At 38.3% G+C, this 16,608-nt stretch overlaps 1 protein-coding gene across 4 annotated transcripts in view; it reads right to left on the reverse strand.

The window, feature by feature from the left end:
- Positions 1 to 16,608, reverse strand: part of mid2 (midline 2) — a 179,594-nt gene that overhangs the window by 29,477 nt on the left and 133,509 nt on the right. For all 4 annotated transcript variants that reach the window (XR_015712870.1, XM_087799612.1, XM_087799613.1 and 1 more), the window contains 4 exons: positions 13,734 to 13,841; positions 6,741 to 6,889; positions 2,617 to 2,744; positions 1,086 to 1,229 (listed from right to left, as the gene is read on the reverse strand). Coding sequence is in view for 3 of the 4 variants with exons in the window: in XM_087799612.1 (XP_087655738.1) it covers positions 1,086 to 1,229; positions 2,617 to 2,744; positions 6,741 to 6,889; positions 13,734 to 13,841 (529 nt within the window). In the remaining variant the exon portion in view is untranslated. The remainder of the gene's footprint in view (positions 1 to 1,085; positions 1,230 to 2,616; positions 2,745 to 6,740; positions 6,890 to 13,733; positions 13,842 to 16,608) is intronic.

Here is a 16,608-nt window from a genome sequence, read left to right on the forward strand (position 1 = left end):
GCTTTGTTCTTTTATTTGACATTAGTTCTTCTATTTGCTCTTGGTTCTTTTATTTGCGCGTTGTTATTTTATTTGACATTAGTTCTTTTATTTAAGCTTTGTTCTTTTATTTGACATTAGTTCTTCTATTTGTCTTTGGTTCATTTATTTAAGCTTTGTTCTTTTATTCAAGCTTTGTTCTTTTATTTAAGCTTTGCACTTTTATTTGACATTAGTTCTTCTATTTGCTCTTGGTTCTTTCATTTGCCCTTTGTTCTTTTATTTGACATTAGTTCTTCTATTTGTCTTTGGTTCATTTATTTAAGCTTTGCACTTTTATTTGACATTAGTTCTTTTATCTAAGCTTTGTTCTTTTATTTGACATTAGTTCTTCTATTTGTCTTTTGTCCATTTATTTAAGCTTTGTTCTTTTATTCAAGCTTTGTTCTTTTATTTAAGCTTTGCACTTTTATTTGACATTAGTTCTTTTATCTAAGCTTTGTTCTTTTATTTGACATTAGTTCTTCTATTTGTCTTTGGTTCATTTATTTAAGCTTTGTTCTTTTATTCAAGCTTTGTTCTTTTATTTAAGCTTTGTTCTTTTATTTGACATTAGTTCTTCTATTTGTCTTTGGTTCATTTATTTAAGCTTTGTTCTTTTATTTGACATTAGTTCTTTTATTTAAGCTTTGTTCTTTTATTTGACATTAGTTCTTCTATTTGTATTTGGTTCTTTTATTTAAGCTTTGCACTTTTATTTGACATTAGTTCTTATATTTGTTCTTGGCTCATTTATTTAAGCTTTGTTCTTTTATTTGGCATTAGTTCTTCTATTTGCTCTTGGTTATTTTATTTGCACTTTGTTCTTTTATTTGCATTTGGTCTTTTATTTTCGCTTAGTTCTTTATTTGCTATGGTTCCTGTGAAACCATCGTATTCATGTCCATGTATAATGTTTGTGATCAATTATCTGTTCCTTATCTTAAACATCTTTATACGTCACAAAATTACTTTAATTTTGACGCAATTTTTTCTACGGGCCACATAAAAATAACCCGATCTAGGAGGAAGCCCCGGGGCGGACGCACGCATGCAGCGACACTCACTGATGAAGTTGGTCTGGCCGGTGTAGATGGTGTACTGCAGCTCGTAGGACGTGACGCTGAACTCGTCCTCGGACGTCCAGTGCACGGTGATGGTGTCGTGCGAGGCCGTGCACAGCTCGTCTCTTATTGATGGCGGAGAAGGAGCTGCAGGACGACAACACGACTGCATTATTCATCCGGCCAACAAGAGGAGAAACAACAAGAAATGATCCTTGCGAGCAAGAAAAACATGTTTACAAGCTTGTTTGGTGCGCGAGTGTCGTGACACAAATAGTTCAAGTGTCCAGAGAAATACACGGTAACATACAAATATACATGATCACGGTCAAATACTTGATCAATAATGCAGGATAAGCATCACAGCAACATTGGTTTCAGTTCAGGAGATGTTTCCAGTGAGACTGTACTCGCTAAGAGTACGTTTCTGTTGTGATTAAATACATTTTATAAACTTGTTCAATGTACAAAGTAAATATTATCAGAATATTAATAATGAAGACATAAAGTTAACTTTTTAAAATGTTGAAAATGTTTGATTTGAAATGTTGTTTAAAAAAAACAACAATATAACTAAATATTTAGTTTTTTTTATTGAATATTTAAATTTAATAATAACCGTAAACAGTATATTTTAAATGTTTTTTCTTTCTCTAATAATTGTTTCTCTAAAAGTTGTCAATACGGAAATATTCTTACGGAATTTATTTTATTTTTTAAAACATAGAGTTTGGTATTTTGATTCAAATAATTCAAAAATAAAGATTGAATATTCCTTTGAATTGTATCCTTTTTAAATTCAATATAAGTGATATTATAATATTTGTTTTGAATTTTCTAAATTGATAACTTATTTGTAGCCTTTTAAATTCAAGGAATGAAAGACAAAATATATATTGAATTTAGAAAATTTCCTGTGATCTATGTTCTTTTACTTTGATCTATGTCCTTCATATTTGCACTTTGTTATCCTTTGCACTTTGTTCTTGTTCTTATGAAACTATCGTCTGCTATGAACTGGAAACTCAATTGAATAACGGGAATAAACTATCAAAAACTACGTGTAGAAAAACGCATTCATTTAAAAAAAAGATTAGAATAAATGTTATAAACTTACAAGTTAAAAATTTCAATATACAAATAATAATTCAATGATTTAAAAAACGTGCTTAACACCAACAATGTAATATTCTGTTGGCACTTGTATACTTTTATTATGTATCTTGGAATAAAATCCCTCACTTGTAGCACAATCTTAACAATGAAACCAAAATAAAACCAGTCAATTCTAGTATAATTGAACTAGTAAAAGGTTTAAACACATAATAAATCATGTATATTTTACATTATTTATCAATAGTTTGTTGCATTTGTGATCAAGGAGATAAAAAACACGTTTTTCAGGAGATAGTTGAGAAATATTGAGGCCAACAACCTCAAGAGTAAAAAACATCCAAACCATCTTAAGGGAAGGAGACTCATAACTATTAACTCAGCATAACTAACTAGTTTTCATCTCGCGGTTCCTTCTAACCTGTGAGATAATCCAGTCCCTCCAGGATCTTCTTCTCCCGGGAGAAGTCCAGGGCAAAGTTGTCGAAGGCTTCGTTCAGGTTGACGTCGGGGATGAGGACCTGCGAGGAGGCCGTCGCCATGGCAACCCTGCGGAGGATAGAAAAAAAATCAAAAAAAATCCAGATAATGTCAGAGAGAGAATAATCAAGGGAGGAGGTCGAGCAGAAACGGTGACGGAGAGTTCGACGCTCGTCTCGAAGGATCTTCAGTGATACAGAAAAATAACTTTAGTTGTGTAACATGTTGGATATAAACCTCTTAATAAGTGAAGGACTCTGATGGATTGTTTTAAGCATTTTAGGTAGAAATATGAAGCACCAAGTGAGCTCGTTCAACTTTGTGTAAAAGTTGTGTTGATTGGAGGATGTAGGATCAGTGAAGCGTTGGTGTCAGGAGCCGTGAGGAGCCGTGAGGAGCCGTGAGGAGCCAGGAGGAGGCGTGAGGAGCCAGGAGGAGCCGTGAGGAGCCGTGAGGAGCCGTGAGGAGCCGTGAGGAGCCAGGAGGAGCCAGGAGGAGCCGTGAGGAGCCGTGAGGAGCCAGGAGGAGCCAGGAGGAGCCAGGAGGAGCCGTGAGGAGCCAGGAGGAGCCAGGAGGAGCCAGGAGGAGCCAGGAGGAGCCAGGAGGAGCCAGGAGGAGCCGTGAAGAGCCAGGAGGAGCCAGGAAGAGCCAGGAGGAGCCAGGAGGAGCCAGGAGGAGCCGTGAGGAGCCAGGAGGAGCCAGGAGGAGCCAGGAGGAGCCAGGAGGAGCCAGGAGGAGCCGTGAGGAGCCAGGAGGAGCCAGGAGGAGCCGTGAGGAGCCAGGAGGAGCCAGGAGGAGCCAGGAGGAGCCGTGAGGAGCCAGGAGGAGCCAGGAGGAGCCAGGAGGAGCCAGGAGGAGCCAGGAGGAGCCGTGAGGAGCCAGGAGGAGCCAGGAGGAGCCAGGAGGAGCCGTGAGGAGCCAGGAGGAGCCAGGAGGAGCCGTGAGGAGCCAGGAGGAGCCGTGAGGAGCCAGGAGGAGCCAGGAGGAGCCAGGAGGAGCCGTGAGGAGCCAGGAGGAGCCAGGAGGAGCCGTGAGGAGCCAGGAGGAGCCAGGAGGAGCCAGGAGGAGCCAGGAGGAGCCGTGAGGAGCCAGGAGGAGCCATGAGGAGCCGTGAGGAGCCGTGAGGAGCCGTGAGGAGCCGTGAGGAGCCGTGAGGAGCCGTGAGGAGCCGTGAGGAGCCAGGAGGAGCCAGGAGGAGCCAGGAGGAGCCGTGAGGAGCCAGGAGGAGCCAGGAGGAGCCAGGAGGAGCCGTGAGGAGCCAGGAGGAGCCGTGAGGAGCCGTGAGGAGCCGTGAGGAGCCGTGAGGAGCCGTGAGGAGCCAGGAGGAGCCAGGAGGAGCCAGGAGGAGCCGTGAGGAGCCAGGAGGAGCCGTGAGGAGCCAGGAGGAGCCAGGAGGAGCCAGGAGGAGCCGTGAGGAGCCAGGAGGAGCCAGGAGGAGCCGTGAGGAGCCAGGAGGAGCCAGGAGGAGCCAGGAGGAGCCAGGAGGAGCCAGGAGGAGCCAGGAGGAGCCAGGAGGAGCCGTGAGGAGCCAGGAGGAGCCAGGAGGAGCCAGGAGGAGCCAGGAGGAGCCGTGAGGAGCCAGGAGGAGCCAGGAGGAGCCGTGAGGCGCCAGGAGGAGCCAGGAGGAGCCACAGAGCTGGCAGGAGGACCCGGCAGGAGGGAGGTGTGGAGGAGAGGTTTCTCTGCCACAGTGAAAACCTCTCAGCGTTTCTTACGAGCTCGGCTTAACCGTCTCTGAATGATTCAAGACCGAAGGAAAGGTGGAAGTTTGTCGGACGACCTGAGAGTAAGACGAGCTAAATGTCCTTCGCGTCAACTCACGGCGATGGCAAGCAAGTTTTTAAAAACATTTGCTGTGTCTCAAATCACATACTTCTCTTCTCACTGGTTAGTATGCATCAGGATAGTGTACGTACTAACTAGTAACTAATTCTCCACAGATAGTCTCAAATTAAACTCTGCTGCTACGCACTAACAGGAAATGACGCGACAGCTTCTTCTTCTACTACTATTTAACGATGATTTCAACCAGCTGTAGGAACACTATCGCCACCTGCTGGCAGCACTTTTGGTTTGGATTAAGTAAAAGAGAAATGAGAAACTAAATATACGCAAGATATTTACGCCGGTATCTGCACCAAAGATATATATTTATATATTATATGACGCAACTTCCGTTTTCAACATGAACGTCACTAAGATGGAGCCGTTTAGGGTAGAAGGTGTCTATCGATCCATACTCAGTTTTGTGGGCGTTTTAGTGACAATTTAGTGTGTATGGATGGAGCACTACATTTCACCTACTAAGAATGGAGACGCACTTATGCACTCAAAATACAAAGGTAAATTACGAAGTATGCGATTTTAGACAAAGCAGGGATCGCCTTCTCATGTGACATGCTAACACTGCTAGCATGGATGATTACAAAGTGCTAGCCTTGTGTTTCGTCGGCAGGTTGTCCAGCCATTTTTTAAATTAGTTAAAATAGTCTATAAATGACCTGAAAATTAATAATATTACAGTTAAAAAGTCATAGACATCATCAAACCTGAAATTGGATTTGGATTCATTCGTTGTTTTCTTTAGTAGATTTGAAAGCAAATAACTTTTTTCACAATATTGATATTGTATCGGTTTTAATAAAAAAAAAAAAGATCTTATCTTTCAAAATCATATTTTATGGTTTATATTTTAATAAAATGTGTATAAAAATCATATAATTTGAGTTTTTAAATTGACAATGAACTTGCAAAATTATTCTTAGCATTTGTTCATTTTTGTGTTGCAATTAAAATTACAGCCACTGGATGACAGAAGTCGTTACGTCCTCCGCGGCTATAGGAACAATGAAACACCGCGGGATTTGGGCGATGACTGAGGACGGGAGGATACAGTTGCCCCCAACAGCTTGTAAAGGAAATGTTTGGACATATTTTGGCTTTCGGTTCTATAACTTTAACAAAAGGAGAGTGAAACAATCAGAAGATGTCACTCAAATGTGTCCCCTAAAATTGTTACGGAAATGATTTAAGTTTATCGAAGTATATCCTATGAAATCGTACCATGAGTTGAATATATTGTAGAAAATAATTGTGCTGTGAGCTGAATACAAGTCATTCACTAGGTCTGCCGCAGATAAAGGAAAAATGAAAGTCTGTGAGAAACCGTTGGTGTCTGAGGACTAGAGGATACATTAGACTCCAGCAGCTTTTAAAGCTGATGTTTGGAAATATTTTGGTTTGAATAAAAATGAAAGCAGTACAGTACAGTACCCCAATATACTTAGTCGTTGAGCCTGTTTCGGGGAATATATCGGATCGCCAGATTTTCGCAAACACACCCCAAAATGTTTTACTTTCTTCTACGTTTCCCCCTTTTCCTGTGAGCCATCAATAGGCAAGAAGCAGGGAACATATAGAGACACACGGTTCTGTGGTTGGAATGAAGCTGGACTCACTGGTGACAGTTGCTGAGAGGATATCATTGAACAAACTACTGTCCATCATGGATGATGACAGTCATCCTCTGAACACTGTCATCAGTGAGCAGAGAAGCAGAATGAGTGCACGAATGCTCCTACCCAGGTGCAAAACAAATAGACTCAGGGACTCATTCATCCCTCGGGCTATTAAATTGTACAATTCTGAGTTCGGGGGCAGGAGTGGAGTGAAAGTATCTGGATGTTCTGTTCCATGTTAGTCTCTGTATCTTTGTCTTTGTTGTTTTTCTTTCCTTGACCTATGTCCTTTGTCTTTGTCTTTAGACTTAGATTGTAAAGTGTCATCTTGTTCTTCCTCTTTATGTTCTTCTCATTTTATTTGTTATGTATTATTTTTTATTGTTTATGAAAAATTGCTGGCTATTGGTAAAAAACAATTTCCCAAAGGAGACCTCCTGAGGGATCAATAAAGTTTTACCTTACCTTACCTTACCTTACCTTACCTTAATACTTCCTTTACACGTTAAAACATCCATGACTAAATTGATGATGGTTATTTTGTGCGACGGTGAAATATTGAGGGTGATTTGAAAGTCACGGAAGGACGATCACGTCCATCACTCACCGCTCAGCGACGTTCCTGGCGGTCTGCAGGAAGCGGGTGTGGTCGTTCTCCTTCAGACTCTGCTCGGCTTGTGTGATGAGAGCGCTGGAGCGTTCCAGACACTGGCGGCAGTTGGCGATCTGCTGGGCCAACTTACGGAGCTTCATCACCTGCAGGACGACGACAGGTTTTCAACGAAGATTCAAACACCACAGGTTAAGAAACGCTTCTTGTTGACTTCATGAAACTGTAAAAACCCAGAATCAGACAAAATAAAGTTCTGAAAGTTTGGCACGAGGTGAAGTCGAGTTCAATCTCTGCAACAATAGATAAATGATGAGCAAAGTTTTCGACGTGGATTTCGTCCCAGATAAAGAACTTTTGTTCCGGTTCCTGCCGGAAATAAAAGGGAACGATATTCTGAACCACATTTGTAACGACTACGACTCCACAGAGATTCACTTCAGCACAGATGTATTTATTATTACTTCTAATAAATATTATAATAGATTTAGTTTTGCTTTAATGGCAACATCTGGTCTAGAACTTCCTTACTTTCAGATATACTCACAGGAAGTTCTAGATTAATACAAGTTCCATTTTCTTCAGGAGGAAAAAAGGAAGTTGTTTTGCAAAATTCAGCAATTTTATTTAGAAAAATCGACCAATTAAATCTAAAATCCACTTGGTCAGGTGATATAAACAACAAATTCAATAAAACGAAATAAATTAACTATTAAAACAAATTAAAATACTGTTAAACCTGAACAAGCTGAAAATGTTATAATTTGTTTTCAGAAAAAAAACATAGAGAAAACAAAAATGTTCTGGGCCTAAAGCACTTAATAATAAAGAAACTGATAAAAATATATTTTTAGTTTAATAGTCATTTACCTTCTTTCACGTAGAGTACTCACAAGCTTCCTATATAACAAAAAAATCCATAAATAAATATATATTATTCATTAAAAGAATATATCTGGAGATTTTATTTTGACGTTAATCTAAATGATAATTTTGTGTTGCAATTAAACTACCAGCCATTAGATGGCAGCAATTATTACGTCCTCTGTGGCTAAAGGAACAATGAAATGCCGCCGTATTCTGGACGACAAACAGACCGAATTGTTTGTCGCACAAAATTCACTTTATGACTTCTGGACAAGAGGATAAAGTCGGCCCCAGAAGATGTCACTCAAATGTGTCCCCTAGAATTGTTGCCAAAATTATTTAAGTTTATTGAAGTATATCCTATTAAATCGTAGCATGAGCTGAATATATTGTAAAAAAAATTGTACTGTGAGCTGAATATAAGTCATTTACCACGTCCACTGCGGATAAAGGTGGGATCTAAATGCTCATCACTCTTCGTGGGGCAGCAGGAGCTGCCACACTATCTTTTTATTCTGCCTGTTGTGCAAGCGAGTCCAAGAATGCTACTAACCAACTTTTATCAGATTGAGCTTATTGCTAACAACGATATTTCAAATGCCAAAAAAACTAAAACAATAATAAATACAATAAATATAACGAGTGAATAAATGTATGTGTAAATAAGCTGCTTGGCAGAGGTCTGCGTTCTCTGAGTGAAGTTATTTAAGTATTTTGGGGCAAAAACTTGAGAAGGAAACCATGATCATTGAACCCTGAACCACAACTTTTTCTGCTCTGTATTACTACATCGTAAACTTGTGACAAAACAAAATGAGGCCATGTTTCATTTAAAAAAAAAAAAAAACTTAATTTGCTTTGGGACATAATTACACATATTACACAAACAAAAACACAGATGGTGAATCTGGGTGTTGCTTTAAAAACTACTTGGGTCATGGACCATCTTCGACAATATAGAAGGAAACTGACAAACAACTCAAACAAACTTCTTTAAACAGCCAGTCGCCTCCGACGTTCAACGTGACTTTTGGTTTGTGTTTCTTTGGATGCAGATGCTGGATCTAAATGTTCTGGCCCAGTTCCCTCAGATAGCAGAGTCATGTTTAATGAACTGGAAGAGTTTTTTTTTCTTCTTTTTTCTTCCCCCCTTCACAGTGAAGCAGCTGTGGTCACAGATGTTTACGAATTAAATGTCAATTAGTGAGCTGGTGTAATGAGTGATAAAAGTTTCAAAAGAAATGTTTGTCGAGACGATGAAATAAATTCTGTGGAACAATTTTCCGATGAACCAAAGTGTTGTTTTATTTTAAAGCTTCGATTCAAAGCCTTGTGTTTTTAAGAGTAGACTTAAAGTTGACTAAAGATTAAAGTGACTTTTGTGCGACAAACGAATCGTTCTGTTTGTCGTCTTTGTTTACAGAGCAATTTCCACTTGTAGAAACAACATCAGTGAAGAGGATCAACAAAGACGCCAGACAGTCACTGCTTTGTCTCAAGTTTATCTTAATGTCGCAACTTTGTTCCGTTTTTTCCTCTTACAGTCAAAATTCAATGTGTGTCTGTTTGTACAAAACTCTCTTTACATTGAAATATTGGCGTTAGAAAATAATCTTAAGCCCCGCCCACTGAAAACAAAGATGATGAAATCTTGTTTACCCTAACCACACCCACTCTGCTGTGATTGGTCAAACATCAAGGATTGTCACCGCGCGTCATCAGTCCCGGAAGTTTTCCACCTCAAAGGGACTCGTCATTAAACAAAGAGAGGTGTGATCACAGCTGGCTGGAGGATGAGTGGAGACATTATTACGTCATAATGGAGTCCGCTCTCGTAACCTCTCGTTTTCCCAGATTTCAGGGCAACTTTATAAAGTAATAAGTTGAAAACATGGTCATGATGAGGAACTTACTGCATCTTGGAGAGAAAGACTTCAATATATCAAACATGTGATTGATATTTTCAACTAAAAACATTAGACTTTTTTTTTTAAATGCCTTAATTTCCAACAAAACGTGTCAAAATGTATGAATAACATGATTGACGCTGTTGAAACCGTGATGTTTAAAGGTGTTTAAGCCGAGTCGACAACTAGAAGTGACATCATAGTTGAAGATATTTGATGGGAGTTTGTTGAGGGGAATGAAAAGACAACAATGTTATTAGACTTATAGTAGTTCCTGTTGTTAAAAAAACAAAATGTTCGACTTATAAGGTAAGGTAAGGTAAGGTAAAACTTTATTGATCCCTCAGGAGGTCTCCTTCGGGAAATTGTTTCTCGCCTGAACTGATAAAAGACTTTGTCCCCTTTCATTATTTCACAAGGTTTTATTATTCTAAAGTGTTTATTGAGGTAGAAAGTCTTATTTAAACTAAATTAAAAAATGCTTCTCATTCATTAAAGCAACAAATCATAGGCTTGTAAAATATGTTTCCGACTCCCCCGTGTGTCAGAAAAGTGTAATTGCAATGGTTCAGTTTTATCTTCCAGGTACAGTAACTTCAAAAAGCCTCTCAGTACTTACATTTTAAAACACCGTCGCTGACCCATCACTGTAATTAATTAAAGGAAATAATGAAAAATGAATGACTTAAAAAGTTTCATACATTCTTTTTTGGCATCATTATGTTTTCTTTTCAACTAAAAGAATCTGGACTTGGTAGAAAAAAGTAATAAAGGTCAGGAGTGTGTAGGAGTATGTAATAAAAAAGGTTGAAATGTCATTTTAGCGTCATCAGTGTGTTATAAAATTACATTCTTCAGCTCTGATATTGAATAAATTCAAGATATCACAACGGTAATTATAACCTTTTTAAATAATTATGTAGCAGTGAAATCAAAATAAAACTAGTGGATCAATACTAGAAGTAAAAAAGGTTAAAAAAAAGGTGACATCTGTATAAAATAAATGTTGAATTTGAAGGAACCGAGGACTGATTACAGAGCATCGTCCTTGATTTGCCACCAGCTCGAGGCGGCTTTGGAGGGAGAAGGTCTGAATGTTCTTCTCGGCTTCCTTCGGGCACTTTGATTTCACAGCCTCAAAACACTGGTTCAACTCTTAGGTGTGAGTCTGGAACCTGCTCTGATCATGAGTGAAGTTCATCAGAAGTACTTGAAGAGAATACTCAGTAGATGCAAATGAAACAGCGGCAGATTATTTATAAGAATTGAATTGGGTGTGAAGAGAGATTATGTGATATAATCCAAGTCTAGAAGTGAATTTGTTCTTTGTACCTGTTTGTTGAGCTGAAGCAGCTTCAATAAAACCAAGTGTGTAGTATTTATAAGAGTGTGTATCTGTTGATACGATATGTATAACAATACAATATATTATACTGTAGGAACAAGGATATGTTTGTAGTAGGGTTGTGACAAGAACCTATACTTCAGTACCTATCGGTACCAAAATGCAAAGAGATACAACAACAACACCTTGTCTTGGTACTGTAAGTACCGAATACACAACTTCTTGGTTTATTTGTACTTGTGCAATTAAGTTTTGCAATCAGATATCTTTGAGTGGGTTTTTGGTTTTGTTATTTTTAAAGTTGTGTAAATGGTATCGAAAGGCCACGAAGTAAGAAGAAAAGTTCTGGTATTGGTATTTTGGACTACTAACATTTTTGTATTGTAACTTGTAGTATTGTCTAGTACTTGACTCTGGTGTTGTAGTACTTACAGACCACCTGACTCTTGACGAAGTCGTAACTGCTTTCATTTATTTTCTTCAAAATCTGCTGGAGTCCACTGTATCCTCTCGTCCTCAGTCACCGCCAGGATCTCTCCGGATTTTATTGTCTTTGTAGCTACGCATGAACTAATGACTGCTGCCATCTAGGGGCCGGAGGGTTAATTTCAACACAAAAATGAATATGCTATGAGAATTTAATTTAACTATAAAACCATAAAGTAAATATGACTTTAAAACAAAAGAAACAAACAAAGAAATCAATTCCATGCTGTTAAATATCGATACAGTTAAAGCAGTGTTGGTTTGATGAAGCTTCATGAAACAGTGTCATTATCTTCAGAGTCCACTAGATGGTGTCTCTGCACTATTTTCCTTTGTTTTTAACTGTTCTAATCAAACATCATTTTTAAACTGATGGCGCCACCTACTGACCTCTGAACAACATGACACTGCTTCATGAAGCTTCATCAACACCATCACTTGGATCAAGGTTAAAAAAAAACAACCGCAATATATCGTTGTATCATTATTTTCTCACGTCCCTACTATTCATATGATTGTAAAAGTTGTGTTCAAGGTGCTTCTGCTTCTCTCTCGGCGTCCTCTGGATTTCACGGCTCTGCCCTCCTGTCAGACAACCTTTCACAGAGCCAGACTCTCCAGAGGAACAATCTGCAATCAGCTGATGCACTCGCCTGCTCTCTCACACACACTCACACACACAATCACACACACACACACACACACACACACACACACACACACACACACACACACACACACACACACACAAGTGTTTGCTTCCTGCGCTCCCAGATCTCTCAAAGCTCTTCTTCCTGCCCAGGAGGAGGATCTTCCGAGATCACTTAAAACCTTCACCTGTGGGAGACTCACAGTTAAAGTCTCTGTGTCTTGAGAGCTCTAGGGGGTCTGGGGGGACACTAACCACCCACGTACCTGAACACAGACAGGAAGTCGTGGCCTCGCTCAGTGTTTAACACCCTTTTTTTTGTCTATGATGCCCTACATTTATAAGTTAGTAAGTAAAGGTTATTTGTAAAGATCTTTCTAGACCAGGGTCACAAAGTGCTTTAACAATCAAAAACAATACACAGTTAAAATAAATACTTTAAAAGGCAGAGACACAGAATATATGTCTTCTTGTTTATACTATTGTAACAGTTTATTTTGGTTTCTAAACAAGAAGGATGTGTCTCGCCTGTAGTTGATACAAAACTCTGCAGCCAGAATTCTGAGCTGCTCTAGTAGAAGAACTCACATTTCTCCGATCCTTAAAACTCTTCACTGGCTGCCAGTTTCTTTCAGGATCATTTTAAAATTCTGGTTCTTACTTTCAGATCTATTCATGGTCAGGCTCCTCCTTACATCTGATTCAGACTTACACCCCAGCTCGGGCTCTGAGGTCTGTGGATCAGAATCTACTGGTCAGAGGAGAGAAATCCTTCCAGACTGTTGCTCCTAAGCTTTGGAACGATCTCTGTGTTTGATGATCTACTGACTCCTTCAAGAAACATCTTAAGACATTCTTATTTGTGCTTTTCCACAATTCTCTGAGACTCCTGTGTCTGTCTTATGTGTCTCTGCCTTTTAAAGTAAATATTTAAACTGTGTATTATTTTTGATTTTGACTTTACAAATAGCCATTACTTACTTTCTTTTTAAGACTTTCTTAATAGAATTTGTTTTTTTTAAGTGAAAGACCAACTCGACCATCAACCAATATTCAAAAAAGAAATGAAAAGCTACACATCCATAATTGCATCATTTTGAAAAATGTCTTAACTAAAAATAAACAAATTTCTCTTTCTGAAATGTGTTGATGTGGAAAATGTGACTTGCATCTGTTTCTTTGATCCTCTACCGTGATTGTGTTTCTGTCAATTATTCAAAATAAATAAATGTAGTACCAAATATTTTGGGACAAAACCGCTAATCATGTGTTCAAATGGACTTAATGTAATTAATTTTAATTTTTTTGCCAATTTAGGACTTTTAGATTCATGGATTGGAGTCTTTTTAAGACTTTTTAAGGATCCACTAGAACCCTGTTGTTGATTGTTTATATTGTTCTTGTTGTTAATGTCAATCTTTTCATAGTAAATATTGTTTTTATTATTAATGTTGTTTTTTTAGGTAAATGTTGTTTTCTCTGTTGTTGATGTTAAACTTTGTTAATTAACGTATCTTTCAGAAGTGTTTCCCACTTAGATGATGTATAATCCTACTTACAAATGTATTTTTATTAAATCTAATGGTTATATCTGTGATAATAATAAAGGTTTACATTCTAGTTTGAGATTAAGTTAATAAAGGACAATATAACACGGTACAGATGCCAATCAAATGGTGCTTTTTTATAATAAAACCGCTGCAATAATTGGACTCGAACGTCTTCAACGATGTTACCTTTGACTCTTTGATTTTGACAGCGATGACTTGTTTCCTCTGACGGATGATCTCGACCAGCTCGTCACATTCTTCCACCAGCTTCGCTTCATGCATGGCTGTGTTCACCTGCAGGGAAGAAACGCTTCCATTAAACATGTTATTCACTCACAATGTGGTTTTCTGTTCATTTCGAGTCATCATTTCAACATATTACACCAGGAAAAGTTGTTTTTTCCTTTTCCCTTAGTTTCTATTCTTCCTTTTTACAAATATTTATTTTTCCTCCAAACTTTTTTCAAGTAGATTTAAATATAAGTAGAATATTAGGCCTTTAACTTTGTTTTAAAATCTCAAGGCATCTTTTTCATTCAGAAGTTTTTGCTTCTTTCTATTTGTTTGACGGCCTCTTGATGTGGCCCCTGAGGAAATTCTTTTGTACTTTTAAAGTCGATTATTTCGTTTAAGCTCTGTTTCAAAATTCAATGGCATCTTTTGTTTATTTTCTAAGTTTATGCTTCTTTGTTTTTTGCTTGACGGCCCCTAACAACAGTCGCAGTGTATACTGTGGCCCCTGAGGACATTTTATTGCCTGACCCTGATTAAAAAGGTGGTAAAACTGAAGCTACGTTTGTTTGGACAAATATAATGATAAGAACAAAAATATATCATAAAGTTTTCATTAAAGACCTCATATCCAAAATGTACTATCAGTTTCTTAATAATAACCAAACATTTATTAACTATTAAAGCTGTTGTCGATAAAGTTGAGATACAGTCCTATGTGGATTTTTCAACAAAACTTTATTGACAACTGCTGGAAACTGAGCGTGAAGGACTTTGACAGAGTCTGGACGAGTCAATGATGCAGTTTTAAAAGGTTCGTCCTGCAGATCAATGAAGCCTCAGACGAGAGTATTTATTGATCTTCTGTTTGACTTTGAGTCACGTTAGCTCCGCCCACCTACTGTGAATAATAATAGTGAAGTACTTCAGGAAGTATAGCAAATGAAGTAGTCTATTAAATAAGAGCACTTGTAAAATTGGAATTAATTAGAAACCAGTGTTGGGCAAGATACGTTTAAAAAAAGGAACTTAGATTACAAGTTACTTCTTCTTTCACAAGTTACTTATTACTTTCAAAGTACCTACTTACTAGGGAAAGTAACTCTTTGTAAGGGGAGGGATTAAGGCAAAGGTACAGGCCGGTGTAAGTTGGATTTTGTGATTATACAATTAAGAAAAATACATGAAATAAACAAATAAAAACAAAAGTTAAATAAATTACTGGTCGTTATTTATTGTGTCTCAATCGATACCAAGTTTTCCTGTAAACGTAAATGCACACAAAACTCACAATTCTTTTTTACTAAAAATAAAAACTTAAAAATGTTTTTTACCGAAAAAACTAACTTAGTTACTGTTAAACGCTACTGAAAAAAATGCTTTACTCCTAACACCGCTAACATCTCACTTGTCGCTGTATTCATGAATTTAGCTCATTTTATACAATTGTTTCATTATTTTGATTTTTTTTCTGGGACCAAAAATATATTAACGTTATTAAAAATCTAAGTGGTTCCCTTTCCAGTAGTGATGTGTTGATGAAGCTTCATGAAACAGTGTTGACAGAGGTCAGTAGGTGCGCCATCAGTTAAAAAATGATGTTTCATTAGAACAGTTGTTCAAAACAAAGGAAAATAGTGCAGAGGACGCCATCTAGTGGACTGTGAAGATAATGACACTGTTTCATGAAGCTGTGATTTCTATAAAAGTCTGAATATTTACTGTAGAGTTAATGCAAAAATAACATTGATGAAGAAAACTAAGGCTGTCAAAAATCTTTTACAAACATAACCTTTGATTAAAGTTTGAAACAACAAGAAACACAGCAGAATACCTTCGGCTCTGAAATCAATCAATCAAAAAAGGATGAGGCTGTAACTGAGTCTTAACCTGAAGCGGCGACAGATCGAGCGAGCGAGTCAAGACCTCGACACGATCCCACCGGAGACTCATCCAAAGAGCTCCGGCTAATACTTCCTCGTCTCATCCAAAGCCTCGAGCGAAAAAAGTCCCAAACACTCCGACATCCACCGAGAGCCTTTGTGTCGCTCAGATTAAGAGATTTACACGAGCAATTAAACAATGAGCCTTAAGTTAATGAACAGCTTCAACCATCGTAACGACGCCGTCGATCTTCGGAGAGATCCAGGCCGTCATCCCCGAATATTAGGAGGTCACGACGGTGAGTCACGGAACCATTTGAAGTTCCACTCATCGCCGCACAGAGCTCATTACAAGCGGCTGATCCACTTAAGCCTTGTTATTGACACGCACGGCGTGACGAATGAACACACACACCAACACGCTATCAATTAACACTTGTTGTTGTGTTAGTCATTAGGCGTCCAGTGAGAGATAATTAGAAAATACTTTCACGTCGCACAAAAGTCGTCGCCCCCTCCGTGATCTTTGAACACTCGAGTCTGATCCGGTCGTTTATCTACGACGTCAGTGTTGACGAACTCAATCACAACAAAATGTTTAAACAATTTAAGCCAAACGAAACGTTTATTTACCAAACTGTGTATAAAAGGATGTATTACTTGTGAGATCACGGCGATGACTGGGGACGAGAGGATACAGTCGACTCTCTCGATGTCGTCTTTTTCATCGGTTCGATTGATCAAAATTATCTTCTTGTTTGTTATACTTTCCCCTAAAAAATCCTTTATTTCAGCATCAGTTTCACCATTATTGGAAGTCGGTGAATAACTTAAGACATATTTAATGATCTCATCTTTTAACACTCAAAATTAATTTGAGTTCGACACACGTTTATAAAATCACTTCTTCAGATTTATCTGGAGTAGTTGAGTCTTCGTTTACTTCA

The sequence above is a fragment of the Callionymus lyra genome, chromosome 9 (genome assembly GCF_982586985.1).
Source record: "Callionymus lyra chromosome 9, fCalLyr1.hap1.1, whole genome shotgun sequence".
NCBI lineage: Eukaryota > Metazoa > Chordata > Actinopteri > Syngnathiformes > Callionymidae > Callionymus > Callionymus lyra.